The following is a 26822-nucleotide window of genomic DNA, read 5'->3' as shown; positions in this document are numbered from 1 at the left end:
CGGCCACTGCACCGCGCTGATCCGAAGGCAGGATCCAGGTGCTTCTCCTGGTCTCCCATGCGGGTGCAGGGCCCAAGGACCTGGGCCATCCTCCACTGCCTTCTTGGGCCACAGCAGAGAGCTGGCCTGGAAGAGGGGCAACCGGGACAGAATCCGGCACCCCAACCGGGACTAGAACCCGGTGTGCCAGCGCCACAAGGCGGAGGATTAGCCTGTTAAGCCATGGCACCGGCCACATTTAGTGACTCTTACTCAACTGCACACACTTGGCTTACCCAGATTCTCAACACACACACACAAAACCAAGAGACACACATAAATATACCCTCACACGTGCACACACACACATACACATATACAAAAGACACAGGTGTACTGGACACATCATAGACTCACACACACACACACAGAGCTGAACCCACAAGTTCAGCATAAGGCAATCACACGGTTATACACAGCAGCCCAGAGGCCACAGGCCTTTGGTCAGGAGTGAGGGTGAGGGGCGGGACAGCAGGAGGCCCCGCCTCCATATCAAACCACACCCCCTTTCAGCTGCCACTCTTTCCTGGACTTGATCCCGAGGTGTCTCAGCCGCCCCTAGACCCCGGTCCGGCCAACAGGTGAGAGGCCAGTGTGAGGTGGTTGGGAAGGAGATAGTCTTGTCTCCACGGTCCCTGAGCTTCCCCTGTCCTGAGGTTTGGGGACCCCAGCGGCCATCCTAAGCCCTGGATGCAGCCAAGCTTGGTGCTAAAGGCCCAGCCCTCGGTGGCAGCCCTTAAGCCGATTGTGAGCGGAGAGAAGGTGACTGTGAGAGGGGCCGGTGGGGATGGAGAGGGAGGGAGGAGGCTGGGCAGAAGCCAGAGAGAGGAATGACCACACAGGAGAGCTGCAGAGGTCCCCTAGATTGTGAGAAATGATGGGGTGGCGTCCGGGCCAGCAGGGTAGGAAATCTGGCTGTGCGCGGGGTGGGGGGTGGGGGCACCATGGTCCAAGCTGGGGGAGGGGCAGCTGGGTCTGAAGGGGACATGGGTCTGATGGGGGGTACCCGAGTCACAGGCAGGCCCTTGGCCATTATCCAGCTTCCTCCTTAGGAACTTGGCTGTGCACCCAGAAGCTGCCCACTGGAACACCCAGAGACAGCCATACCTCCCTCTTTACTCCACCCCAGCCGCCTCTTATTTCTGGTGGACATGGCCTGCAGGGGTCACTGCCGACCCAGCTGCCTGGCCCGAGCCCTGCAGCTGACCCTGGCGTGGGTCCTGCTGGGGGCCTGTGAAGGGAGACACCCACTCCGAGCTAGGTCTCCAGGACACCGTGTCTGGGCAGCTGATCTGGCAGGTGAGCTAGCCCCTTCCCTCCAAGCTCCCTCCACACCCTACCGTGGCAAGGCGGAATTTTCTCGGGAGGGTGTGTTAGGGGCAGCCAGGGCTAGTGCTCAAGAATTAAGAGCCCAGAACCTGGAGTCCCAGGTTCAAGTTCAAGTCCCACTCGGCCACCTGCTGCTTCACCCCTTACACCAGCTCCAGCTCCATGACCATGGAGAAGCTTCTCCATGGATGGCTACTTGAAGCCGCCTTCTGCATGGAGGGGCAGTGCTGGGCTTGGGGCATTGGTGTTAACTGCGCTCTCGCCTCTGCAGGGGACTCCCAGGCTTCGGTGCCCCAACCTTACCTGAGGATCCAAGATCCCGGCTCGCAGAGGGCCCCTTGCTGTCCGTCCGAGATGGACACACCGCTGTCCCCAGAGGGCTGCGGGGCGCCAAGCCCTGGGTGAGCGGAGGACAGCACCCCCTAGCGTCTGCTCCTGTACTCTGCCCGGGTCGCCAGAATCCCATCAAAGATCTCGGTCTCTCCCGCTGCGCAGGTGCAGGTCCTTCCTGGGACAGCTGCAGCGCGCGCTCCGCAGTCGCTTCCAACTGCTGCTGCTTGGGGTGCGCCAGGAGCAGCCATTCTGTGCAGAGCTCTGCCAGGCCTGGTAGGGGCGCGAGGGGCGTGGCTTTCTGTGGGCGGGGCCTGGGAGAGGAGGCGGGGCCGCGACGAGAGCGGGGCGGGGCACGAGGAGGTGTGGCTTGTAGGGGGTTTGTGTGGTGTGGGCTGGATGGGAGCGCAAGGGGTATGGCCTGTAATATGGGTGGGGTCTGGGTGTGAGGGGCGGGGTCTGGGCGCAAGGAGGTGTGGCCTGTGGGGTGTGTGGTCGGGGGCGGGGTCTGTGGGCGGCGGGGTCGGAGAGCTAGGACACGGCCTTGCTGTGGGCGGGCCCTTGATGTGGGCGGGGTCTGGAGTGGGGAGGTGTGGCCTTGGTGTGGGCGGGGTTGGGAAGGGAGGAGGTGTGACCCGTGGTAAGTGCGGTTTCTGGTGGGGACTTGAAGGGGCGGAGCACAAGGGGGCATGGCCTTTCTGTGGGCGGGGCCTGTGACCGGCTTGTCTCTGGGCCTGAAGGGGGCGTGGCCTGCTTCCGACAGGGCAAAGTCTAAGGCCTGAAGCTTAACATTTACACTCCAGGCAGGAAGGGACTTGTCCTGTAGAGACCTTTGCTTTAAGAATGCAGAAAGGGGGCGTGGCCTTCCATGGTCCTGGCGTCTTTAAGGGGGCAGCACTTCTTGTTGAAAAAGAGAAGCTTTTAAAAGGGAGGACACTGTTCCCTTACTGCCTGGAGCAGGTCATCTGGGGTCCGAGGGAATGAGGGCAATGGCGACACAGCCCAGAGCATGGTCTGGAAAGAACTGACAGGATCTGGGGCGGGGGCCTGGGGGAGTGGGATTCCCGCAGGCACTCCCTCACCGCCTTCTCTCCGCACACCATGCTCAGGTACGCCAGCTGTGAAGGGGACATCACCTGCGGCCCCGCTTGGCTCCCGCTCCCAGGAAAGAGGAGCTGCGACGCCACCTGCCGTAGCTACGGGCAGGTGAGCCAGGGGCACGTCCTGGATTTCACGTGCCTAGAGCCCTCCCCCACCCAACCTTCCCTCTTCCCCAGCCCCACTTCCATACCTGGGGCCCACTGAGTTCACGAATGCCCGTCCCAAGGGGGGCCGTCTCTGTTCTGGGCCCTTCCACGGGACACCGCCGCCCCGACCTGGAGGACCCGAGACCTGGCCCCCTCCCCGACGGCCCCAGACTAGACCTGGCCGCTCCAGCAACTTGAAACCCAGTGACAGTAGCAATCGCCCAGTGCAGGGCGCTAACCCCATTCCGGCCCCGCCCACCAGGCCCCTGACTCCTTCTCCCCCCACCAGACCTTCGCCGACGGGGCGGACCTCTGCCGCTCGGCTCTAGGCCGCGCCCTGCCGCTGGCGGCTCCCGGCGCCCGGCACTGCCTCAACATCTCCACGTCGGAGCTGCCGCGGCCCATGCCCGCGCGGAGGGCGCGGGGACTTCTGTCCCGCCGCGCCCGCTCCTCCACCCTGGACGCGGCGGGCAGCGGTAGCGGCAGTGGCAGCGGCAGCGGCCCCTAGCGGACGCCTGGCTTCGGGTGCGACGCATACCCCCGCCCCCAGCTCCCCAACCCCCTCACCCCCAACCCGAGTCCCCCATCCTCTCTCCCTTGCAGCCTGAGGCTCCAGGCTATTCGAGAGACCACAGCCCCTCTCCCCCACGAATAAAGTCGCCAAGCTGGAAGCCGCCGGGTGGCCAGTTCCTACGGAAACGATGGACATGGGGAGGTTGGGGTAGTAGCCAGGCCGCCTTCAACTCAGCTCAAAGAGCCTGTGGCCCGGCAGACATGTCGCCGCGGCGTCTTAACCGCCACCCCCTAGCAGAGCGCCAGGGCTGCAGCTTGGCCACTGCTGACTCCAGCTTCCTCCTAATCCGCACCCTGGGAGGCAGCAGGTGACGGCTCAGAGTTGCATGCTGTGCTCTGCGTGTGGGAGACCAGAACTGAGCTGCTGGTTCTTTGCCTTGGTCTGGCCCAGCCCTGGCTGTTGCAGGCACTTGGGGAGTGAATCAGTGGATGGGAGGCCTCTCTCTACTGTCCAGATAAAAATATAAATAGCTTTTTAAAATATTTAAATTTTTTTAAAATTTTTGTTTTTGAAAGGCAGAGTTAAGAGAGAAAGAGAGGCTCTTCCACCTGCTGGTTCACTCCCCACATGGCCACAACTGTCAGGGCTGGGCCAAGCGGAAGCCAAGAGCCAGGAGCTCCCTCTGGGTCTCCCACATGTTGCAGGGGCCCAAGCATTTGGGCCATCTTCTGCTACTTTCCCAGTTGCATTAGCAGGGAGCTGGATCAGAAGTGGAGCAGCCGGGACTCGAACCATGGGATGTTGGCACTGCAGGTAGAGGCTTAATGTGCTGTGCCACAACACCAGCCCCAATTCTTAAAATTTTTAAAAATATTTTTTTGGGGTCAGTGCTGTGGCATACTAGTTTAAGCCTCTGCCTATGATGCTGGCATCCCATATAAGCACTGGTTTGAGTCCTGGCTGCTCCTCCTCTTCTGATCCAGCTCTCTGCTGTGGCCTGGGAAAGCAGTGGAAGATGGCCCAAGTGCTTGGGCTCCTGTGCCCACACAGGAGATCCAGAAGACGCTCCTGGCCTTTGTTTGTGTTAAAGATTTTATTTATTTGAAAGGCAGAGTTACAGAGAGGCAGAGGCAGAGAGACAGGAGAGTCTTCCATCTGCTGGTTCACTCCCTAGATGGCTGCAACGGCCAGAGCTGAGCAGATCCAAAGCCAGGAGCCAGGAGCCTCCTCTAGGTCTCCCATGCAGGTGCGGGGACCCAAGGACTTGGGCCATCTTCCACTGCTTTCCCAGGCCACAGCAGAGAGCTGGATTGAAAGTGGAGCAGCCAGGACTCGAACCAGTGCCTATGTGGGATGCTGGCACTGCACGTGGCGGCCTTACCCACTATGCCTCAGTGCTGGCCCCTGACTCCTGACTTTGGATTGGCCCAGCTCCAACCATTGCCACCATTTGGGGAATTAACCAGCTGATGGAAGACCTCTCTTTGTGTCTCTACCTCTCTCTGTCTCTGTAACTCTGCCTCTCAAATAGATTGTTTTATTTATTTGAGAGGCAGAGTTGAAAGAGGGGTCTTCCATTTGCTAGTTCTCTCCCCAAATGGCCAAAACAGCCAGGGCTTGTCCAAGAAGCCAGAAATCTGGTGCTTCTTGGACTCCCATGCAGGTGCAGGGACCCAAGCACTTGGGCCATCTTCCACTGCTTTCCCAGGCGCATTAGCAAGGAAGTGGATCAGAAGTGGAGCAGCCGGGACTGGAATCAGAGCTCATATGTGATGCCAGTGTCACAAGTGGTAGCTTAACTCACTGCGCCACGGCTTTCTCTGCACGTTATTCACGTTAAGATAATGGATTCTTATGGGGGGAGGGGATAGGGCCCGAGCAGCTCCTCCTGCAAGCAGGGGGCCTGGAGAAGAACAGGGAAGACAGGTGCCACTCTGGGGAGACCTTGACCATCAGGTGGAGGCACTTGGCCGTGAGGGCAAGGGGGTGGGGGGAAGGCGAGACACGGGGATGTTCCAGGCAGCAGTGAGCACACTGGGCCGGGAGCGGTAAGAGGAGCAGGGAGGTGGGAATTTGAGAAGCAAAGTTGTGAGCCCAGGGACTTTCTGAGAGCAGGCACGATGGTTTGAAAGGCTTGGGAAACAGGGGTCCTTATCAACTTCATTTTGAGAAAGATAAAGGGAGAGAAATCTTGCACCTGCTGCTTCACTCCCCAAATGCCTGCAACGGGCAGAGGTGGGTCAGGCTGAGCCAGGAATTCAATCCAGGTATCCCACGTGGGTGGCAGGGGCCCCGAGCGCTGCCTCCCGGGGTCTCCCCCAGCAGGAAGCTGCAGTCAGCAACACAGCTGGGACGTGTAACCAGCTCCTCCCCAGAGGCTCGTGGGCATCTTAACGACACGCTGCTGCTCTGGGGCCCACACGTCGGGTCCCCACATGTGATGCTCTGCCCGTGCTGTGTGCTGGGAAAGCATCAGGAGATGGCCTGAGAGCTCGGGTCCCTGCCACCCACGTGGGGGACTCCAGGGAGGGAGCGCCTGGCTCCTGGCTTTGGCCTGGCCCAGCCGCAGCAGTTGCAAGCAACTGTGGGGCGTGAACTGGGCGGCGGGTAGAAGGCCTCTGTGTGACTCTGCCTTTCAAATCAGAGTCTTCGAACACGTCAGGGTCAGTTGCGCGGGACGTAATGACAAGGATATCTCAAAGTGCGATTTCCTGCCTCAGTGTGACCCAGCCGGGCCTGGAGGGCACACGCAGGTCAGCTGACAACCGCTCCCTGGTGCAAGCCAGATGTACGAGGCTCCCCCTACCCCACACAGCTCCGCCATTTGCATAAGCAGAGGAAGAAAACCTAGTGAAAAAGGAAAGCAAATGGACCCACGCCTCGTTCTGTTTAGGTTCCGAAAGGCAGAAGTGGCCGGGACCACACACGGGCAGGCTCCTACCCCTGCCTCTGCCCCCAAAGCACAACCGCAAGGCTTGGTTATTCTTAGACAACTTTACTCAGTGTGGAGGGCGGTGGCGGGCAGAGGCAGATTAAGGGCTGGCTTCTAGAGGGTGCTGGCTGCCTCCAAGCCCCGCTCCTGGAAGTATCGGTGGGGGAGCCGGGGGCGGGCTCGGGGGCCTTCCTGGAGGAAGTAGGACGTGATCCTTCCGGCTCCATCCTGGTCCTCCGTGGGTGTGTCCTCCCTGGAGGGGACAGAGCTGGCCACACTGACCGCTGCCGGCAAGGGGTGGTGTGGGGGTGGGGGGGAAGAGCGGGCCTCCCAGGCCAAGTGCAGGCCCAGCCCCGCGCCCTCCCTTTCCGTAGCACTGAGGGACACCCACCACGTTACGCCTTCTGCCTCCTTCTCCAAGATGGTCTGGGCCGTGCGCCAGCTGAATCGCACAAACTGGGGGAAGCCGAACACCGGCTCCACGTACTTCTTCAACCACGCTTTCGTCTTGGGATCTGGCGGGGAGGGGGAGAGCCGTGGTGACAAGCCTGGCTGGCACAGCGACATCCAAACTCCTCCTCGCGGCATCCTAAGGACACCTCCCTGGCCTGGGGACCTTGGGAGCTACCTCCCCGGGATCCCCAGGGCCGACCACAGTAAAACCAGCACCTGCCGATGTCAGGTGAACCCCAGCCTCCTGTGCACCGCCACCAGCTCGGTGGATGACAAACAGACACGTGTTTCGTCTTGCTGGTTGCTGTACCCCCCTGCCCCTCCCGGCCCGGGGCTCAGGCCTGCCCAACAGGGACAGAAATTCAAAAAAACAAGGAATGTCGCCACGACTGTTCTCAGCCTCATCTGAGCTCCAATCACAGCCTCACCCAGCGGCCAGCCCCCTCCCCGGGTTTCCAAAGGTCAGAGCCTTCCTTGACCCTGGAACCTTCCATCTGCTCTGTGTGTGTGTGTGTGTGTAAGTAGCTTCAGGGCGTGCACGATGGAGCGTTCCCATTCTGCAAACAGGAACACTGAGCCCCGAGTTGTAACAACCACAAGGAAATCAAAGCTGAGGCCCCTGGGAAGGAGCCAGCCCGGCTCATTCCGGCTTGGGGGACAAGTGGGAGGGACGGAGTAGGCAGGGGGCCTGGCGGTTACGACAGCATCGAAGCTGCCCACACAGACCCAGGCTGAGTTCCAGGCTGAGAGCTCTGGTGGGGCCCGAGGCCCAGCCCCAGTCACAGCAGGCATTTGGGGGGTAAAGCGGAAGAGAACTCTCTCCCTCTGCCTCTTGTATTAAAACACACACACACACACACACACACAGTGGACTCAGCCCCCACCCACCATAAGGCTGACAGTGCATATTCAAGTCCCAGCAGCTCTACTTCCTGTCCAGCTCCCTGCTAATGCCCCTGGGAAGGCCCCACGAGATGGCTCGATCCCTGCCCCCACGTGGGAGGAGACCCGGATGGAGTTCCTGGCTCCTGGCTGTGGCCTGGCCCGGTCCTGCCCGTTGCAGCCATCTGGGGAGTGAACCAGGGGCCGGGCGATCTCTCTCCCTCTCCCTCTCTCCATCACCCTACCTTTCAGAGAGATAAACCTACACAATGGAAAGCAACCAGTGACCAAGCAGGAGAAATGAAGGAGGGAGGGAGTGGGTTCCCACCTGCCCCTCCAAGTGCCCGAGGCTGCCTGGGACCCCGCTTCTCCTACCGTGGACCAGGGTGAGCCAGGACCATCTGGAAGACCTTAGGGGTCTGCTCAGCCCTGGCCGTGGCCCCTGCCTCGATCCTAACCACGGTCCCAGGAACAGCCGCTCACCATTGGGGTAGCCCGAGCCGTAATCGGTGTCCAGGTCCAGAAGCTCTTCGACAAACCTCCAGTCCCTCACAGCCTGATCGCGGGCCACCTGTGGGCCGAGCCGGCTGGGTCCTGGCACCTTCGGCCTCTGCGGGCCTCCAGGCCAGGAACCCCACCCTCTGGCCTTGGGGGGTGGGGCTGTGGGCGGGGCCCGCTGAGAGCTGGGGTGGGGTGGAGCTGGGGGCAGGGCACAGTGGGGTGGGGCAGGGCTGGGACAGGCACAGTGGGAGCTGGGGAGGGGCACGGCGGGGTGGAGCAGGGCTGGGGGCAGGACCCTCTGCGGGCCTCCAGGCCAGGAACCCCACCCTCTGGCCCTGGTGGGGAGGGGCTGTGGGCAGGGCCCTCTGGGAGCTGGGGTGGGGCAGAGCTGAGGATGGGGCACACTGAGAGCTAGGGGTGGGGTGGGCAGGTATGGGGGCGGAGCCCGCTGAGAGCTGGGGTGGGGCACAGTGGGGTGGGGTGGAGCAGGAGGCGGGGCGGGGCACCACCTTGGCACAGATGCTGGCAGCGCTGACCACCGGGTAGAGGGCGTCCGCCTTGGCCTTCACTGTCACCTCAATGCCCGGGAAGCAGTCCTGCAGCCGCTTCTGGTACGTCTCCGGCAGCCCCACGGTGTCCACAAACACCTGCCCCGGAACACGGATACCGCTCGGTGACCCTCGGGCGCAGCAACCCCTGTCCCCACCTCCCACGGCCCTTGGCACCTGCTGCTGCTAAGGGGGCGCACTCCTCCATGGGGGGCACCGCCCAAAGACACTTCCCCTCATTGGTTCAAGCCCTTTTTGTTTTTTTGTTCTGATTTATTTACTTGAGTACGAGAGAGAAAGAGGGATCTTTCGTCTGCTGATTCACTCCCCAAAAGGCTGCTACGGCCAGAACTGAAGCCAAGAGCCTGGAACTCCATCCGGGTCTCCCATGTGGGAGGCAGGGGCCCGAGTACCTCGATCCCTTCACCTGCTGCCTCCCGGGGCATTAGCAGGGAGCTGGATTTGAAACTGGGCAGTCAGGGTTCAAATCAGCTGTTATAGGGGATGCCGGGTCAGCTGCTTAGCCCACTGTGCCAGCCGCCGGCCCCAGCACTTCCTGAGATTACCCTGGTTATGGTGGGTGCTGGGGCGCAGCAGGATACACAGACCCTAACCACGCTGGCAATGCCTCTCTCAGTGCCGGTTTGAGCCCACCTCCCTCTTGTTCTCTCGCCACAGCCTGTGCTTTGCCTTGGAGCAAGCGCCGAGACGCTGAGTGCTGTGTTTCCGGACGTGACGGTAATTTTATCTCATCCTTCTCCCCCCACCCCTACCCCTAACTAGGCTGCGTGAATCGGTCCCACCGGGCTCGTGAAATTAAATGTCGAGATTTACATTTTGCAAAGGCAAACCTTCTGCTGCGTGGGGAGCAGGCTCCAGGGGAGGGGTTTGGAGTCGGGGGAGGGGGAGGAGAGGGGAACCAAGGAAACTGGGCAGGTGTCCAGGTTGGGGGAGGGGGAGAGAAAGGCGGAGGAGGCGGTGCCCTGAGCCATGTTATAGGCTGTGCACAGGTGCACGGAGACGGGACTGGTCCAGGACACTGAGCTTGGGGGCTGGGGGCTGGACTGTCTGGGCGTGGGGTGCCTGCTAAGGACAGGAACCTGGCTGGAAATTGATGTAGGTGCACCTGAGAGACAGAGACAGAGACAGAAACATGTGCACATGCTCCCAAGGCTGGTTCACTCTCCAGCTGCCCACACTGGCCAGAATTGGGCCAGGGTTGATGCTGGAAACACAGAATGTAACCTGGATGTCCCGCATGGGTGCCAAGGACCCAGGCGCTCCAACAGGCACCACTGCCTCCCAGGGCCTGCAGGTGCAGGAAGCCAGACTCAGAATGGAGCTGGAGGGGCCGGCGCTGGGGCGTAGCGGGTTCAGCCGCCACCTGCAGTGCTGTCATCCCATGTGGGCACCAGGTTGAGTCCTGGCTGCTCCACTTCCCATCCAGCTCTCTGCTATGGCCTGGGAAAGCAGTAGAAGACGGCCCAAGTCCTTGGGCTCCTGTACCTATGTGGGAGACCCGGAAGAAGCTCCTGGCTTTCTGACTTTGAATTGTCCCAGTTCTGACCATTGCTGCCATTTCAGGAGTGAAAAGGCGATGGGAGATCCCTCTCTCTGTCTCCCTCTGTAACTCTGTCTTACAAATAGACAAATCTTTAAAGAAAGACTGGAGCTTGGGGGGGGGGGCAGGTATTGGGTGCCAGTTTGAGTCCCCGGCTGCTCTATTTCCAATCCAGCTCCCTGCTATGGCCTGTGAAAGCAGTGGAAAATGGCCCAAGTGCTTGTGCCCCTGCACCTGCATGGGAGACCCAGATGGAGCTCCTGGCTCCTGGCTTCAGCCTGGCCCAGCACTGGCTGTTGTAGCCATCTAGGCAGTGAACCAGCAGATGGAAGATCTCTTTCTCTCTCTGTATCTCTCCATTTATGTCTGTAACTCTGACTTCCCAAATAAATTAACTTTCTAAGATTTTTATTTATTTTTAAGAGATTATTTATTTACTTGAAAGCAGAGTTACAGAGAGACAGACACAGACACAGAGACAGAGAGAGGTCTTCCATCCACAGGTTCACTCCCCAGACGGCCACAACAGCCAGAGCTGGGCTGATCCAAAGCCAGGGGCTTCTTCTGGACCTCCTATGCGGGTGCAGGGGCTCAAGGCCTTGGGCCATCTTCCACTGCTTTCCCAGGCCATAGCAGAGAGCTGGATCAGAAGTGGAGCAGCCAGGACTCGAACCAACACCCATATGGGATGCCGGCACTGCAGGTGGCAGCTTAACCCACTATGCCACAGCACTGGCCCCCGGTGAATAACTCTTTTTTTATTATTATTATTTTTTATTTTTTTGACAGGCAGAGTAGACAGTGAGAGAGACAGAGAGAAAGGTCTTCCTTTGCCGTTGGTTCACCCTCCAATGGCTGCCGCGGCCGGCACACCGCGCTGATCTGAAGGCAGGAGCCAGGTGCTTCTCCTGGTCTCCCATGGGGTGCAGGGCCCAAGCACTTGGGCCATCCTCCACTGCACTCCCGGGCCACAGCAGAGAGCTGGACTGGAAGAGGGCCAACCGAGACAGAATCTGGCACCCGAACCGGGACTAGAACCCGGTGTGCCGGCACCGCAGGTGGAGGATTAGCCTAGCGAGCCGCGGCGCCGGCCCAGTGAATAACTCTTTAAAAAAAAAAAAAAAAAAAAAAAAGAAGAAGAGTGGAAAGCTTGGGTCTTGAACCCACGTACTTGCAGAAGGGACCTGGGCTTCCTGGCCAGTGTCTTGCCAGGAGCCCCTAAATTCCATCCGAGTCTCCCATGCAGGCGGCTTGAGCCCAAGTACCTGGGCCATCGTCTGCAGTCTACCAGGGGCACTGGCAAGGCGCTGGAGAGGAAGGGAGCGGCCAGAACTCCCGTGGGGCACCTGGGTGTTGCCAAGGGGACTCCTCACTCATTGTTGCCACAGCCTCGCCCTCCTCCCCCCATCCCACTCGACAAGTAGCTCACCTGGGTAACGTTCACGCCCTGGTCCAAGGCATACTGTATCAGCCCGGTGGCCGTATCATGGGACAAGGAGTTCAGGTTGTATTTGACCCTGAGGTGGCGGGGGCGGAAGAGAAGGGGGCACATGCCCTGATAGGCCCATTGCAGCCACAGGGCCCATCCTGGCCACCCCTCCCGGGGACCCCCTCACCGCCCGAGCATGCTGGTGGAGATGAGGTTGGGAGACAGCACGTCCAGGGCCCAGCCCAGAGAGTCCCCATCCTGGTTGATTTTCTCAAAGAGCCTCTCCCGCTCGCTCTCCGACAGGGTCTTGGAGTCTGGGAGGAGGGTTGGAGAGAGAAGGGGCGCGGCTGGTGTCCCCCCACTTCCTACCGCCCACTTCCGGTTCTCAACTGACCTTGCACATATGCAGAAATCCTACCTCCCCAACCCCGCCGTCCTGGGCTCACCTGCCACCTTGAGGGCCTCTAGATCAGCCAGGCGGGACAGGGGGCAGTAACAGATGGCGTAGACCATAGGGCCTGCGGAGGAGGGGGGAGGGTGGGGGGTCTCATTTCTGGGAGCGAGGAAGAGGAGGGCGGCTTCCCGCCAGTGATAACGCATGCCTCGGCCGGCATCACCGCTATGGCAGGTGCCCTCAGCGATGCCAGAGCCGCCACACCAGCTCCCCACCCCCTCCGCAGGCTCCAACGCAGGCTGCACCCCCTCCTTCCCAGCGCCTCCCGCAGCCCCGGGCCCAGGGAGCGCACCCAGCACAGGGCCCCGGCCCGCCTCGTCGACGCCCAGCGCGCAGGGCTCCGTGCGGCACACCGAGGGCACGGGCGAGCTCACGCGGCAGCGGCCCGTATTGTCCCTCTCCAGCTCGCCGAGGTCCATACCGCCTCCGCCGCCGCCGCCAGCAGCCGCGCGAAGTACGTTCGCAGGCGCAGGTAGCTACTGGCCGCGGGGGCGCCGGCGCTCAGCCAATCGGCGCGCGAGACACGCCCCCGACGCGCCCGCTGCCGCGGACGTCGCGGGAGCACACGCCGACGTCCACGCCGCGCAGCCTCTCGGGAATTGTAGTTCCCAGCTGCCACCGCCAAGCGCCTCTGTCTTTTCCTAGTGCAGCGGGCACGGGGGCTTGGCAGGCTCGTCCCAGGGCACTCTGGGGCTGGTGGGAAGAGACAGAAATCCGGCGGAAAATGAAGCGCAGCTCAGGACACCCTCTCTCCAGGCCTAGACGGTCAGGGATCACCTTATTCCCAGAACGCAGCCAGCCCCGGCCCCTCAGCGCAGGGGGTGTCTCACCCGGGCTCAGGGCATCCAGTTGCAATCCATGGGCTGACAGGACGAACAGTCCCGAAGCCGGCAGGGCCTCACCTGGACCAGGTGCTCGCGGTCCAGGAACACTGGGCCCGGCGCAGTGCCCAGCACGCCGCGGCTGCGCACCTGTTTGCCCAGGTCGCAGAAACAGCTCCACCTTCCCCACGGGCCGAGGATCGAGTCTTGCAAGTCTGCCGATGGGGGACCGAAGTGAAGACCCAGGAAGCGGCGGAACCTTCCCTCACCCCTCCATGTTTCCTCTAGGGAGCAAGCTAAAGATGATAAGGACAGGAGACGGGGCTATGGCGCAGCAGGTTAAAGCCCTGGCCAGATGCACCGGCATCCCATATAGGCGCTGCTTCTAGTCCCGGCTGCTCCTCTTCCAATCCAGCTCTCTGCTATGGCCTGGGAAAGCAGTGGAGGATGGCCCAAGTCCTTGGGCCCTGCACCCACATGGAAGACCCAGAAGAAGCTCCTGGCTCCTGGCTTCAGATCGGCGCAGCTCCGGCCATTGTGGCCATCTGGGGAGTGAACCATCGGATGGAAGACCTCTCTCTCTCTCTCTCTCTTTCTCTCTCTCTCTGCCTCTCTCTGCCTCTCCTCTCTGTGTAACTCAGACTTTCAAATAAATAAATAAATATTTAAAAAAAGAAAAGAGTTACAGAAATGGAGAAGCAGAAGCAGAGAGAGAGAGAGAGAAGAGAGACGGAGAAATGTAGAGATGTCTTCCATACGCTGGTTCACTCCCCAAATGGCCACATAGCCCAGGCTGAGCCAGGCCAAAGCCAGGAGCCAGGAGCTTCTTTTGGGTCTCCCGTGTCGGTGCAGGGCTTCAAGCACTTGGGCCATCCTCCACTGCTTTCCCAGGTGCATTAGCAGGGAGCTGAATCAGAAGTGGGGCAGCTGGGACACGAACCAGTACCCATATGGGATGCCCATGCAGCAGCGGTGGGTGGCTTTCCCCACCAGGCCACAGCCCTGGCCCTAGGATGGAAGAATCTGAAAAGCAGCATATGGGGGCCGGCACCAGGGCATAGTGGGCTAAGTCTCTGCCTGAGGCGCCGACATCCCATTTGGGTGCCAGTTTGAGTCCCGTCTGCTCCACTTCTGATCCAGCTCTCTGCTATGGCCTGGGAAAAGCAGTAGAAAATGGCCCAAGTCCTTGGGCCCCCGCACCCACGTGGGACACTGGGAAGAACCTCCTGACTCCTGACTTTGGTTCAGCTCAGTTCCAGGGAGTGAACCAGCGGAGGGAAAACCTCTCTCTCTGTATCGCTGTCTATAACTCTACCTGTCAAATAAAAAAAAAAAAATTAAAAAAAATTAAGATGTTTCTGGCCGGCGCCGTGGCTCACTAGGCTAATTCTCCGCCTTGCGGCGCCGGCACACCGGGTTCTAGTCCTGGTCGGGGCACCGATCCTGTCCCGGTTGCCCCTCTTCCAGGCCAGCTCTCTGCTGTGACCAGGGAGTACAGTGGAGGATGGCCCAAGTCCTTGGGCCCTGCACCCCATGGGAGACCAGGAGAAGCACCTGGCTCCTGCCATCGGATCGGCGCGGTGCGCCGGCCGCAGTGCACCTACCGTGGCGGCCATTGGAGGGTGAACCAATGGCAAAACGGAAGACCTTTCTCTCTGTCTCTCTCTCACTGTCCACTCTGCCTGTCAAAAAAAAAAATAAAAAATAAAATAAAAAAAATAAAAAAAGATGTTTCTTTCTGTGCAAAAATCTGAGTTCCACATAAGACTTTTTCATAAACTCGTGGAAGACTGCTCGTATACATGAATTTCACTTTTTTTGGCACCAATATAAACTTATCTTTCCATTCCACAAACTTTCAAAAAATGTATTTTTAAAGTGACATAGACATATACAGAGAAAGTAAGAGAGAGAGAGAGAGAGAGAGAGAGAGAGATCATCCATCCACTGGTTCACTCCCCAAATGCCTGTCACTGTCAGTCAGGGCCTGGGGGCGGAGCTAGGAGCTCTATGCTCTCCGGGTCTCCCACGTGGGTGGACAAGAACTCAATTCCTTGGGCCATCTTCTGCTGCTTTGCCCAGGCACGTTAGCGCAAAGCCTGCTCGAAAACTGAGGCTCAAGCGGGCACTCCAACCGATGTGGCCCTCTGATAGGGGATGGTGGCCTTGGGAGGAGCAGCAGGGAACCGGCTGCACCAGTTTGGGCATCGGAATTGCTAAGTCAAATGCCCCGGTTCTCCAAGAACCTTAGGCAGCACCCTCAGCCTCTGGCCCTGTGCTGTTTTCAGCTTCTGTGTTTGTCCCAGGTGTAGGGACAGAGACCTGCAGCCAGCACATGGGGCAGGTGGCACCAAGGCTCTGTCCGGTGGGGAGTGTGGTACACGAACCCCTCTGGTGCCTATCCAAACGGGGCTCCGTGCCACCTGCCCGGTGGGGCTGGCAGGGGATCCATTATAGCCATAATGAAGGTACCGACAGCTCCCAGCGCTGTCTTGGCATGTACAAGCAAAAACCAGTTATTAGAATCACTTTTAAAACCATTCTCTGTACTGGATTCTTCTCCATGCCCCCAGGGGACAGGTGTCAGCCCCACCGCCTGTCTGGCTCCTCGCGCCGACAAGGGATGCCAGTTGGTGGACGCGCCCCAGCTTGGGCATTGATACCCCTGCCCCCACGACCAGTCTCCCCAGCGCGGGAGAAAAGAAAAGAAAAGAAAAAGCAATGTCTATTTCAATTGACAGGTGATCGAAAACGGACTCGCAGACCCGGGTTGGGGTAGGGGGTAGGGTAAGGATCAGGGGGCAGTTTTGGGCCCCGTCCCACCCTCCCGCCGCCGCCCGTGGTCGGTTACCCTTTTGATGGTTTAGTCGTAGTTGTTCCCAAGTGTCACCACCGCCCCGCTGGCCGAAGTACTGGTAATCTGGGAAGACCCGGGCAGGGGTCGCCGGCAGCAGGAGCAGCAGAGGCGGCAGCAGCAGCAGCAGAGCCCGCTGGCCCGGGGCCATGCCCGGGACCCCAACCGCCCCCTCCCCGGCGCGCTCTCGGGGCCAAGCCCCGCGCGAGCCCATCCCCCACCCCCATGCCGCCCTGCACCGCGCAGGGGACGCGGCCTCTGCGCTCCCCACCCTCCACCCCCGCCCCGCGAGCGCAGTGGACGCGACCGCTCCGCGCCCACCTCCCCTCACCCCCCCCACGGCCGTGCGCGTCATGGTTCGGTCCGCCCAGCCCATAAAAGGCCCCCGCTGCCCCGTGCGCGTTCGGCGCTGAGAGCCAGAGCCCGCGCGTCCGGCCGTCCGCCCGCCCCTCGCCCACGCAGGTACGGGCACCCCCGGGGTGCACCCATCTTGGGGATCCGGGGGGGGTGCCCCTCCCCCGCCGCCTCGGAGCAGGCCCGGCTTCTTCTGGCCCGCATCGCTGGCTGTCTCTGTCTCCCACCCGCCATTAGAGGCTGCCTTTGTCCCTGCCGGGGTTGGGGGCCTGTGCGGGGTCGGAACCGAGGACCTGGGACTTGGCAGGACGTAGCCGATCGCCGGCTGCTGCGGGAGGCGCTGGGGGTCTGCGCGCCGCCCTGCTGGGGCCGACTAGCTCTTGGGCAAACCGCCCCCCCTTCGGCGGCAGCGTGGGGCCTTGGTCACTCCTGCGGCGGTCAGCGGGTAGGGGTGGGGAGGACGGGTTTCTGGGGCGAGCAGACCCAGGCCCGGGCGGGAGGGTGTGCGGGGACGGTCATGGCTGTGGCCTCTGCAGCTGGGGCTCCGGCCCTGCGTCCAGCACGCAAGCGTGACCTTGGGAGGAGGAGGACAAAGGGTCCCTCCGGCGCGTGTGCACCCTGACCAGGGCCCGGTGTGTATTGCGGGGTGTGTGTGTGGTGGTCTCAGCTTTCAGCCATGGCCTCTGGCAATGCGCGCATCGGGAAGCTGGCCCCGGACTTCACGGCCACCGCGGTGGTGGACGGCGCCTTCAAGGAAGTGAAGCTGTCGGACTACAGAGGTGAGGGCTGCCTGGAGGGGGCTGCAGGTAGGGGCGGGGGTGGGGTGGGCAGGAGGGGCGGGCCCGCGCGCATGCGCGCCCGCCGCCGGGCGCTCGCTCCTCCCCCGTCTTTTCCCCACCCCTCCCAGGGAAATATGTGGTCCTCTTCTTCTATCCCCTGGACTTCACTTTCGTGTGCCCCACGGAGATCATCGCCTTCAGCGAGCACGCCGGGGACTTCCACAAGCTGGGCTGCGAGGTGCTGGGTGTCTCTGTGGACTCGCAGTTCACGCACCTGGCTTGGTACGAGATACTAATTCATAAGCATTTGGCCTGAATGCATAGAATTGCAAATGTGGAAATTCCAGTTTTACTGAAGAAAAAAAAGGGGGGGAGGGGAGGCTGGGCGCCACAACTGGGAGCTTAGAGGATGATGGGAGACCGGAACACACTGCTGGCCATGTCTTGCTCACACACGTCCAGGGTGGGGTGGGTGGGGTCCCCTGAAGCTCCTTTATCTGCTGCTCACGGCACCACCTGCTCTGCCCCCCCCCGGGGGGGCCCCCTTTATCAGGCATCCTCTCCTGCTAGCCCTGCCTTCTCTCTCCCCCAGGATCAACACTCCCCGGAAGGAGGGTGGCCTGGGTCCCCTGAACATCCCTCTCCTGGCTGATGTCACAAGAAGGTTGTCCCAGGATTATGGGGTGCTGAAAACCGACGAGGGCATTGCTTACAGGTGCGGGGGGGCCCTCAGCCCAGCTCAGCCCCCAGGATGAAGGGACTGGGGGGTGGGGGCCCTCAGCCCAGCTCAGCCCCCAGGGTGAAGGGACTGGAGGGGAGGATGTGGGGGTGGTGTCCCACCCCCAGCTCCTAACTGTGCCTGCCAATGTCCCCAGGGGCCTCTTTATCATTGATGGCAAAGGGGTCCTGCGCCAGATCACGGTGAACGACCTGCCCGTGGGACGCTCTGTGGACGAGGCTCTGCGGCTGGTCCAGGCCTTCCAGTACACGGACGAGCATGGGGAAGGTGAGCAGAGGCACGCGTTTACGTGTGTTCCCACCATGTGGCTATGGTGTGAGCCCCTCATGTGTGGTGGAGGAGATTCCCCGGGCCGGGAGGCAATACGGAGCTATAGCAGGTGCTTGGGAAGGAGTGTCCCAAGTCCGGCTTGCCTGTTACTTGGATCAGAGTGACGTCAGCCAGGTCTGACCTTGAACTTGGGGCTGCAACCTCACACAGGCCTCTCGCTGTCTTCTTGCAGTGTGTCCCGCGGGCTGGACACCGGGCAGTGACACCATCAAACCGAACGTGGATGAAAGCAAGGAGTATTTCTCCAAACACAACTAGGCCGGGCAGCAGCTCCCGGACCCTACCTGTGCCCGTGCACCGGGTACCCAGTGCTGAACCTCCCCCCTCCCAGGAAAACCTGGGAGCTGACCTCCCCCCGGCCCTGGACCCTTGAGGGGACTGGAGGGCTAGGCCAAGGGCTTTTCATGCCCCCACCTGGTGAAGAGTCATCCCCCTCCCCCGAGCCCGCCCAGCTGGGCACAGGCCTAGAGGTGACCAATAAAGCATTAGGGACAGATGTTAAGTCTGTGTTGATGTACTCCGGCCCCCTGGAAAACAGACGCTGTAGTAACTCATTGTCACCACAAGGTGGCGGCCTTACCTCACGCTCTCTGATGGCTCTCCCCTTCTGACTTTCCTGCGTGGCCCAGAGCACGAGGAGTTCCCTGAAGTTCCAGGACGCCCGACAACGCGCTAGGCATGCGCCCATATCTTGTTGTTTTTGTTTTTTGGTTTTTTTTTTTCCCCATCAGCCAGCCAGGGTTCAAAATGCCATTGTCCAGCTATGATCTCCGCATCAGAAAGGCACATTTGTAGCAGCTTAGCTCCCGCCTGCAAGGGAAAGGGGACCCAAGTGTGGGACTGCTTGGGGCTCAGGGTGATTCAGGAAAGAAGGTGACCCGGTCCCGACACCAACACCAGCAATGGAGCCTGAGCTAGGTCAGTGCAGAGTCGCTGTTGTGGGAGAAGCTGAGGTTGGGCTGCTGGGGGGGGGGGGGGAGGGGCAGGTGTAGGGGGCAGGGCGGTCATTGCAGTGGTCCAGCCAGATCCTGTGCCTTGTGCTCCAACTCACTTGATCTGCGCTCGTGTCCCAGGCCCCTGGAGGGTTTCCTTTGACCTCGTCTGTCTGCCCCGTCACGGGTCACTCCATTCCTGGCACACCAGCTGCTTGTTGTTCTCTAACTGCTGCCCACAGGAATCTCGCCAGCCACTGCCCTTCCCTCTGCCTGGCATGTAGTCAGCCTGGATTTTTCTCAGGGCCCTGCTCATTAAAATCTATCAAAAAAGTAGGCTTAGACGGGCTAGCACTGTGGCGTAGAAGGTTAAGCCTCTGCCTGCGGTCCTGGCATCCCATAGGAGCACCGGTTCGAGTCCCGGCTGCTCCATTTACGATCCAGCTCTCTGCTATGGCCTGGGAAAGCAGTGGAAGATGGCCCAAGTGCTTGGGCCCCTGCACCTGCGTGGGAGACCCGGATGGAGCTCCTGGTTTCTGATCAGCGCAGCTCCTGCCATTGTGGCCATCTGGGGAGTGACCCAGCGGGTGGAAGATTCTCTGTCACTCTTTCAAATAAACACATCTTTAAAAGAAAAAATAAAGTTCATATTCCCAATTCATTCTCTTAAGCGGTTACCTCCCCCCTGCGCCATCAAAAACCTGGATCCGTTTTTCTCTTCCACTTGCCACCATCTCGGGGGAGGGTGGGGTTGGAGACACTGGCTGGGCCAGCATCCGACTGACCGCCTGGGTCCGGGCTGTCTCCAGGGCCTGGTGGTGCCCAGTTATTTTATAAAACAATGGATCCAATGGTCTTATTCGCATCCCTTCCTGGGGCCTCCCAGCTCCAAAGCTGGCCAGAGAGCCCATCGGGGTGCACCCCCAACCCGCCGCGGGACGGGGCGGGAGGGAGGTGAGGGCGGCGGCGGCGCCCGGCGGCCCGAGTAGCCGCCCCGGCAGGACCAGGCCTGGCACCCGGCAGGGGAAACTGGCAGGCGGGCGCCGCCCTTCCTGGCGGGCGCTGGGGGAGGGGAGCGGCGTCTGCACCGACGCGGGTCCGAGGCAGCGGGGCGTGGGCGCCAACCGAGCCAGCGCCGGGCCGGGGATGGGGCGCCCAGGAGCGCAGCCCGCCCACCGCGGGCGCTCTGCAGCCGGGCCTGGGGCTTTCCGGGCCCCCCCGTGCCGCCCGCCCGGGGAAAATCCCAGCCCCCTTCCCGGCGCCGCGGCCCTGCCCGGCAGCGCGGGGGGGAGGGGATTCCCGGAATCTGCCCGGAGACCGCCGTCGCGTCACTGGGCCGAATCGGCCCATATATGGGCAGCGCTTCCGCTGCGTCAGCGGGGAAAGCCCCGGCGCGCGCGCGGTGGGGCGGGGCCGCGCCTGCGCACTGCGGCGTGCCGCTCGGGGCCGCCTGCCCCTCCCGGGTGCAGGGCCGGCTGGGCAGCGTCTCGCGCGCGCGCTGCGCTGGGCCAAGTGGGATGGAAACCGTCCAGCTTCGGAGACCCTGAGGATGAGGCCGCGAGACCAGGGTGCACGGGCTGGGGGGGGGGGGGTCGCAGGATGCCAGAGGGGACGTATAGAGGAACCAGCAGAAGCACTAGCGGGGTGCGGTGCGGTGGGGGTGAGGGGAGAAGCACCCAGCTGCTCCTCTTCCCTCCTCCCACCCGGCTTGGAAAAAAACAAAACAAAAAGGACAACAGAGATTAATAAAGAACCATTTTTTTTTTTACTTAAATAGATTCAATAAAAAGTCAGAACAAACGCGCGCACGCACACACACACACACACAAAAACATCTTAAAATAAACTTTTTTTTTTCTTAAGAGACCAAGTGCGTGTTTCTTCTCCACAGTACGGTGCAGAGCGGGGGAGGGTAGGGGGCGGGGGTCCCCTCTCCCAGTGTCCCCGCGCGGGTTTTGAGTACCGGGGCGGCGGGGCCAGCTCCGCCGCCATCGCCCCCTCCTCCTCCCCTCCCCTCCCTGTTAAATATACACAAATATATTATATTCAATATGAATCGAGTCTGTTTCCTGCAGAAAAAAAAATAGACATACAAAAAAAAAAAAACGTGGAAAGAAAAGCTTGTAAACGTTCAACGTGGAGGGACCGGGCGCAGAGCGGAGTCCAGTGTGGCTGGCGGCGGCCCGGGCGCGCGCCCACCGCCCACGCCCCCAGCCGTCTCGGTCAGTGCTCAGAAGGCGTGTCCCTTGACCCCGAGCAGGAGCTGGCAGCCGTTGCTGACGTGGGTCATGACCTTCTGCTTGAGCTGGGCCACCTGCTCACGGAGGAGCCCGGCGGTGCTGGACAAGCCCGCGTTCTCCGCCTTGAGGGTCTTCACCTTGTCCTCCAGACGCGCGATGCGCTCCAGTTTCCGCTTCCGGCACTTGGTGGCCGCCAGCCGGTTCCGCAGCCGCTTGCGCTCCACTTTGATGCGCTCCTGGTCTTCCATGTTGATGGGGGACACGGGCGGCGTGGCGTCGCGGCTGCGCGCCTCGGGCACGGTCTGCGGTTCCTCCTTGAAGGCCGAGGCGCCGCGGCCCAAGCCCAGCTGCGCGGGGTGGCCGCCCGCGAAGGGCGGCGCATGCGGGAGGTAGCTGATGGTGGCCGTCGGGTACGAGCTCCCGGTGCCCACGGCGGCTGCGGCCCCGGCGCCTCCGGAGGGCGCAGAGGCCGGGGAGTAGCTGCTGAGGTTGGTGTAGACGGGAGGCGGCTCGGGGCCCGCGTAGACGCCCCCGGGCCCGGCCGGGGGCCCCCCGCTGGCGCCCAGGGACACGTTGGGGGGCGTCACGTGGTTCATCTTGTGCAGGTCGTCAAGCGCTTTGACGAAGCCGTCGGCGAAGCCCTCCTGCTCCTCCGTGACGCCGCCCCCTGCGCCCCCGGCGGCACCTCCGGCGCTGCCACCCCCGCGGGGGTAGAAGTACTGTCCCGGGGGCGTGGGCGTCGTCGTAATCACGCCGTTGCTGTTGGGGACGATCAGGCGCTCCAGCTCCGAGGAGGCGATCTTGAGCGACGCGCCCGTGTCTGAGCCCTGGCCGGGGAAGTAGCTGCCGGCTCCGCTGCCCTCGGGGCCGGGGCCCCGCGCCCCGGGCGCTTTGAGACTCCGGTAGGGGTCTGCCAGGTTGAGCGCCAAGCTGGGTTTCAGGAGTTTGTAGTCGTGCAGAGAGAGGCCGCCGGGGGCCCGGCCGTATCCCGCCGCTGCGTACGAGTCGTCGTGGTAGAAGGGCTGTTCCATTTTAGTGCACATCCGGGCGGCCCAGGCGGTCTCCGCGGAGGGGAAGGGCGGCGGCGGGGGAGGGGGCGTCCCGGCGGGACCGCCCCGGGCCTCGCTGCGGCCGAGCGACGCGGTGGCCGGGTGGCGCGCGGTCGTCTGTCCGGTCGCTCGTTCCTGTCGGGGAGCTGGCAACGGGCCGGTGGCGGGCGGGGAGACGACCCCGCGGGCAGCTGCGCGCCCCAAGCCGCGTCCGGCTTCCCGAGCGCGCTCCTCGCCCTCTTCTGCTGGCAGCCTTCGCTTTTCTCTCGGTGTCGCTGCCTTTCCCCGCACCCCCCCCACCCACACACACACCAACCCGCGCCGGCCCGGCTCAGGCTCTCCCGCTTTGCCAACCGGCTCCCCCCCCCGCCCAGTGTCTCTTCGCCGGCTGCTCCGAGGCTGCTGGCCTGGCCGCCCTCAAGGTCCCAGGCGCTCTGCCCGAGCAGCACGCATTTTATACGGCGCTAGTCAGCTGCGGAAGTGCGCGCCGATTGGCCGGCGCCGGAGCCGGGCCCCCGCGCCCCCTCCCTCCCCGGAGCGTGGGGAAGGGGAGGAGGCGGCTGGCGTCACTGTCAGGAAGCGCGCGTGTCCTTGTAAACAGCGGCCACGGGGCCGGGCGGTTCGGCGCGGCTGCAGGGGGAGGGGCCCCAGGGACCCCCCTTCCCCCAACCTGGGTACGCTTGGAAGGGAGCGTTTGTGGACTTGGGGAGGGGGGGAACGCACCGAGGCTTGTAACCGGGGCTGGGGATGGGGGTGGGTAGAAGAAGACCCCGAGGGAGGGTGATGATTCCCCGGGGTGGATATGCAGACCTGCTGCTGAGCAAAGGGGGTAGGGGGTGGGGGGTCCTCAGGATGCAAATGGAAAGGCCTAGAGACATGTGGGAGGACCCACACCACACTGGGAGACCCCCCCTCTCCTCCAAGAGTGGGGAAGGGGAGGGTTAAGCGGAGTAAGTGGGCAGGGACCGAGCAAGTGTGTGTGTGTGCGCGCGCGCGCACGCACGCGCATACAAGGAGACCCCTGACTCAGGAATTGACTGAGGGGTGTCTTGGGCCCTGAGAGGTTGAGATACTGGGATGTTTTTTCAAAGCGGGGTGCTGGGGGACAGGGGAAGAGTTCACAAGTGGTCAAGGGGCAGGGCTGCTTGGACCTATTATGCAAGAAATGAGTAGGGGTCTCGGAATCGGAGGGCTTCCGCCCCCAACACCATTACCCGGGTTAAGTGGGACTGAGGAGGAATTGGGGACGATTCTGTGATACGCAGCAAGTGAACAAAGATCCTGGGGTACCTGGACTCTGGGTGCAAGACGTGGCGTAGGAGATGGCGACATTTTTAGCAGAGGTTTGAGGATCACTGAAGTTACCCGCGAAATACTGATGGAGTTGGAAGGGTCGGCGCGCCCGGTGGGTGCTGAAGGGACAGTGACAGGAGGGTACCCGGCTGAGACGCGCCAGGAGTAGGGGACTTTGTGCATCCCGGGGAGGGGTCTTCCCCCTGGTGGGTGACCCCCCACCAGGCACCTGTATACTCGGTCGCCCATCCCAGAACCCCTCCCCTAGTCACACTGGGCTTGCCAGCTTCTGGAGTTGGACCCAGCCCGACGGCCCCGGGCGCGGTCGCCCAACCCCACTGCCTTCCTAAGAAGCAGGCTGGGGAAAGAACGCCGAGGCAGGAAGTGTGGCAACAGCCCCGGGGGACGGAGCCCGGCCCTGTCTCCGTCACTCTGCTCCTACGGGACCGTGCGCCCCGCCCTGGGTCCCAGCCTTCTGCGCCTTTTCGAGAGGAACCTGGACGTGCGCGACCTCCACGGAGGCCTGGGTGCGCAGCGCCTGGCCCAGCCGCGCGAGCCTCCTTCCCCCCCTCCCACAGCAATGGTTCCGCCCGTGGCACCCGCAGGCGTCCTTGAAAACAGGCGGAACTGGGACTGTTCCATTGGCCCGCTCGAGGGGGATGCAACTCGCGAAGCGGGGCCTGGTCGCCATAGCAACAAGCTGGCGCTCCCGGCTGGCCGGGCTGGAGGCGGGGCGATGCCCCCCCAACCAGCACCACCTCCAGGAGCCTCTCCCCGACGCCCATATTAGGGCACAGGAAGGGGTGGGTCCCGCGCTGTCCTGGGGCCCCGCGCCAGGAGCCAGGAGCCCGGGTATCTGCCAGGTCCCAGGGCGCGCCTGGGCCCCCGGACGGCTAGTCCCGACCAGCCCCGGTCGCCGCCCCCGGGGCCCCCATGGGCCAACCCCAGGCCCCGCCCAACCGCTCTGGGGTTGCGTCCCGCCAGGCCCGGCCCGGCCCGACCCAGCCCGGCAGGTCCCCGCCTGCCTGGGGGCCTGGGTCCGGACTTCGCCCCCGGCCCGACAGGGCGCGGAGGGGGCGGGTCAATGCCTCCAGGCGTCCCCGGCGCCTGGGCGGGCTGGCACGGCTGGCGGCGGCGGCCGCGGTGGCTACTGCCTCCTCCCTGGGGCGGGGTGCCCTTCCCTTCTGCCAGGAGGTCTGGGCCCCAACCCGCATACTCGCAGGGGCTGGGGTACCCCTCCCTCGCTCCTGTGAGCCAGGAGACCCCGCTCCACTGTTTTAACCGGGGGGGGGGGGGGTGGATCCTGACAATCACGCAGAATACCTGGAGAGCTGGCCCACTCCCTCCCCAAGGGGTCCCCTTCATCTGAGACCTTGACTGCCCCCATAAAAACCCAAGAGAATAAGAGAATCTAGAAGCCCCTTCCCCAGGGTGGCGGTGGCGATTCTGAGGCTTGTAGTTAGATTTGACGTGGGACTTCCAAACTTAGCCTGCCAAGCCACTGGCTAAGAGCTACGTTCAGTCTCTGTCTCTCTCTGCCTCCTAGGCCTGTCTTCAGGGAAGGAATGATGCTTCCTTTAGGGTCTAGGGGGACTGGAGGGACACGGGGTAAGCCAGCTTTGTTAGGGCAGGTGGTGAGTTCCCCCCAGGGTGGGGAAGAGAACAAGGCGACAGGGTGAAAGAGAAACTGGAGCTTATGTGGAGCTAGGGGAAAGTCCGACCGAACAGGAGCAGTGGGGAGGAAGATTCCAGAAGACCCTGGGGGGTGTCCCCAGTGGATGGAGGGTCCCCTGACCTCTGAGTGCCTCCCGCCCCTTCCCCTGCTTGGAGAGACTCCCCACCCCTACCCCCAGGCTCAAGGGGTCCTCTGAGTCCTGCAGGGCAGCCTGCCAGGGCTGTGTCTCCCGCCCATGCTAATAACTGCAGCTGGGCGCAGGGGCCGGCGGGGGCGGGAGGGGAGCGCTGGGCAGGGCAGGGCTGGCCGCAGGCAGTACCTTGGGAAGCCGACCTGCAGGTCCCACGGGCCACGGGCTGCACTGAGTCAGCTCTGGCCAAGGGCTGAGGCTGACGGTGCCACAAAGAGTCCCAGAAAATGGCCCAGGGGGCGGGCAGGGACTGACCAGTTGAGTTGTTAGGGGCAAAGGGTTAAGGCAGGGAGAGAGATGATCTCACCAGCCTCCCCCCATACCCACCCACCATCAAGACGGGGTGGGAGCAGGGGCAGCAGTAGCAAAGATGGACAGACCGAAAAAGAACAATTATGCTTTTTAAGTTAACCCTTGCCTCCAAGTGGCCCACAGAGAGTCCCATTGGCTGGGAAATCCACGCTTGTGGGAGAATCCCAGGGAACAGGTGAGAAACTGAGACACACAGGAGACCCTCGGTGCTAGGGCAGGGAGAGGGGGAGGAGCGGACACTTGCCTAATGTCCATCAGTTCCTGAGTGTTAGCTCTAACTCTGGCTAGCTAGGATCTGATTCCGGAGTGTTAATACCTCTGCAGCACCCAGGCAGGCAGGTAGGATTCTGCAGGCTTGCCGACACCAGAGAGCAAACAGGAAGGGCCCCAGTGTGTCCAAGAGTAGGGGTCCTTTTCCATGTACTTGGCCTTGGGTGTTGGGGGGGGGAGGAGGTGGGGATCCGGCCAGCCAAGGAGGGCGGGGGCCCAGCCAAGCTGGTACAGCCGGTTCCAGGCCCCTGCCAGTCTCACCCTTGTGGCCTGGGCGCCACCCCCTCACGCCGCCCCACTGGCGCCAGGCCTGCCCCGGTGAGGCAGGGTGTGAGGCTAGCCCCCCTCCCCCACCCGGCCTGGGTGCCCAGACTGGCAGTTGGGTACTGCCCAGGCCTTAGGCTCCAGACCAGCCTCTGGCTCCCTCCATGCCTGGGGTAGGTGGGTGGGTGGGTGGGGGCAGGGCAGGATAAGGAGGAAGTTCACCCACCCCCACCCACAGGTCTCACTGGGGCTTTTGGCCTTGGTACTAGAGAGGGAGACTTCTCCTTCTTATAAATAGCCCAGTGACCCTCCTCCTCCTCCTCCCTGGCCCCACTGACCGGCGGGGGCCTCACCAGGAAACTGGGCCGGGGGCTGCCCATGAGTCAGCAAGGGGGCAGGCCAGGGCAAGATCCCACAAGTGGCAGCACCCAACCTCTCTTGTCTCTGCCCCTGGGTGTGGACAGGCGCCCGCCCGGGCAGGAGGCCCTCTCTCCCTCCCCT

The 26822-nt window shown here is 62.4% G+C and overlaps 5 protein-coding genes across 6 annotated transcripts; 2 read left to right on the top strand and 3 right to left on the bottom strand.

The window, feature by feature from the left end:
- Positions 1 to 1190: 1190 nt before the first annotated feature.
- Positions 1191 to 3453, top strand: RTBDN (retbindin). The gene is made up of 5 exons (XM_062178476.1): positions 1191 to 1338; positions 1640 to 1769; positions 1864 to 1974; positions 2808 to 2904; positions 3235 to 3453. The coding sequence occupies exons 1-5, from the start codon at positions 1191 to 1193 to the stop codon at positions 3451 to 3453; spliced, it is 705 nt and encodes a 234-aa protein (XP_062034460.1).
- Positions 3454 to 6423: 2970 nt separating this feature from the next.
- RNASEH2A (ribonuclease H2 subunit A) lies at positions 6424 to 12680 on the bottom strand. Of its 2 annotated transcripts, none has more exons than XM_062179097.1 (8): positions 12512 to 12680; positions 12212 to 12283; positions 11953 to 12079; positions 11766 to 11853; positions 8737 to 8874; positions 8210 to 8297; positions 6783 to 6906; positions 6424 to 6675 (listed from the first exon to the last, which is right to left on the bottom strand). In XM_062179097.1, the coding sequence occupies exons 1-8, from the start codon at positions 12636 to 12638 to the stop codon at positions 6492 to 6494; spliced, it is 948 nt and encodes a 315-aa protein (XP_062035081.1). In that variant the 5' UTR covers positions 12639 to 12680; the 3' UTR covers positions 6424 to 6491. The 2 variants fall into 2 exon arrangements, with proteins under 2 accessions (XP_062035081.1, XP_062035082.1); XM_062179098.1 differs by having other exon boundaries at positions 6425 to 6644; positions 12512 to 12677.
- On the bottom strand, positions 12642 to 16045 carry THSD8 (thrombospondin type 1 domain containing 8). Its single transcript, XM_062179099.1, has 3 exons — positions 15892 to 16045; positions 13122 to 13255; positions 12642 to 12912 (listed from the first exon to the last, which is right to left on the bottom strand). Exons 1-3 carry the CDS (start codon positions 16043 to 16045, stop codon positions 12721 to 12723), a joined length of 480 nt encoding a protein of 159 aa, XP_062035083.1. The 3' UTR covers positions 12642 to 12720.
- A 220-nt stretch (positions 16046 to 16265) lies between these two features.
- PRDX2 (peroxiredoxin 2) lies at positions 16266 to 18598 on the top strand. The gene is made up of 6 exons (XM_062179009.1): positions 16266 to 16356; positions 16916 to 17027; positions 17156 to 17309; positions 17620 to 17742; positions 17903 to 18033; positions 18269 to 18598. Exons 2-6 carry the CDS (start codon positions 16925 to 16927, stop codon positions 18352 to 18354), a joined length of 597 nt encoding a protein of 198 aa, XP_062034993.1. The 5' UTR covers positions 16266 to 16356; positions 16916 to 16924; the 3' UTR covers positions 18355 to 18598.
- A 2172-nt stretch (positions 18599 to 20770) lies between these two features.
- On the bottom strand, positions 20771 to 22742 carry JUNB (JunB proto-oncogene, AP-1 transcription factor subunit). The gene has a single exon (XM_062178948.1). The coding sequence runs from the start codon at positions 22309 to 22311 to the stop codon at positions 21259 to 21261; it is 1053 nt and encodes a 350-aa protein (XP_062034932.1). The 5' UTR covers positions 22312 to 22742; the 3' UTR covers positions 20771 to 21258.
- Positions 22743 to 26822: the final 4080 nt, after the last annotated feature.

The sequence above is a fragment of the Lepus europaeus genome, chromosome 20 (genome assembly GCF_033115175.1).
Source record: "Lepus europaeus isolate LE1 chromosome 20, mLepTim1.pri, whole genome shotgun sequence".
NCBI classification, from domain to species: Eukaryota; Metazoa; Chordata; class Mammalia; order Lagomorpha; family Leporidae; genus Lepus; species Lepus europaeus.
This window is presented reverse-complemented; position numbering and strand designations above follow the sequence as displayed.

What these genes read in the sequence shown, in the direction of transcription:
- PRDX2 (XM_062179009.1), top strand. Translation starts at nt 16,925, where the DNA reads ATGGCCTCTGGCAATGCGCGCATCGGGAAGCTGGCCCCGGACTTCACG. An exon ending in GAAGCTGTCGGACTACAGAG is followed by an intron (nt 17,028 to 17,155) that starts GTGAGGGCTGCC and finishes CACCCCTCCCAG; the next exon opens with GGAAATATGTGGTCCTCTTC. An exon ending in CACGGACGAGCATGGGGAAG is followed by an intron (nt 18,034 to 18,268) that starts GTGAGCAGAGGC and finishes GTCTTCTTGCAG; the next exon opens with TGTGTCCCGCGGGCTGGACA.
- JUNB (XM_062178948.1), bottom strand. Translation starts at nt 22,311, where the DNA reads ATGTGCACTAAAATGGAACAGCCCTTCTACCACGACGACTCGTACGCA.
- RNASEH2A (XM_062179097.1), bottom strand. Translation starts at nt 12,638, where the DNA reads ATGGACCTCGGCGAGCTGGAGAGGGACAATACGGGCCGCTGCCGCGTG. An exon ending in CTGCCAGCATCTGTGCCAAG is followed by an intron (nt 8,298 to 8,736) that starts GTGGTGCCCCGC and finishes CTCGGCCCACAG; the next exon opens with GTGGCCCGCGATCAGGCTGT. An exon ending in GAGGCAGAAGGCGTAACGTG is followed by an intron (nt 6,676 to 6,782) that starts GTGGGTGTCCCT and finishes CCTTGCCGGCAG; the next exon opens with CGGTCAGTGTGGCCAGCTCT.
- THSD8 (XM_062179099.1), bottom strand. Translation starts at nt 16,045, where the DNA reads ATGGCCCCGGGCCAGCGGGCTCTGCTGCTGCTGCTGCCGCCTCTGCTG. An exon ending in ACGACTAAACCATCAAAAGG is followed by an intron (nt 13,256 to 15,891) that starts GTAACCGACCAC and finishes CCCCATCGGCAG; the next exon opens with ACTTGCAAGACTCGATCCTC. An exon ending in ACCGCGAGCACCTGGTCCAG is followed by an intron (nt 12,913 to 13,121) that starts GTGAGGCCCTGC and finishes TCTTCCCACCAG; the next exon opens with CCCCAGAGTGCCCTGGGACG.
- RTBDN (XM_062178476.1), top strand. Translation starts at nt 1,191, where the DNA reads ATGGCCTGCAGGGGTCACTGCCGACCCAGCTGCCTGGCCCGAGCCCTG. An exon ending in CTGGGCAGCTGATCTGGCAG is followed by an intron (nt 1,339 to 1,639) that starts GTGAGCTAGCCC and finishes TCGCCTCTGCAG; the next exon opens with GGGACTCCCAGGCTTCGGTG. An exon ending in CCTGCCGTAGCTACGGGCAG is followed by an intron (nt 2,905 to 3,234) that starts GTGAGCCAGGGG and finishes TCCCCCCACCAG; the next exon opens with ACCTTCGCCGACGGGGCGGA.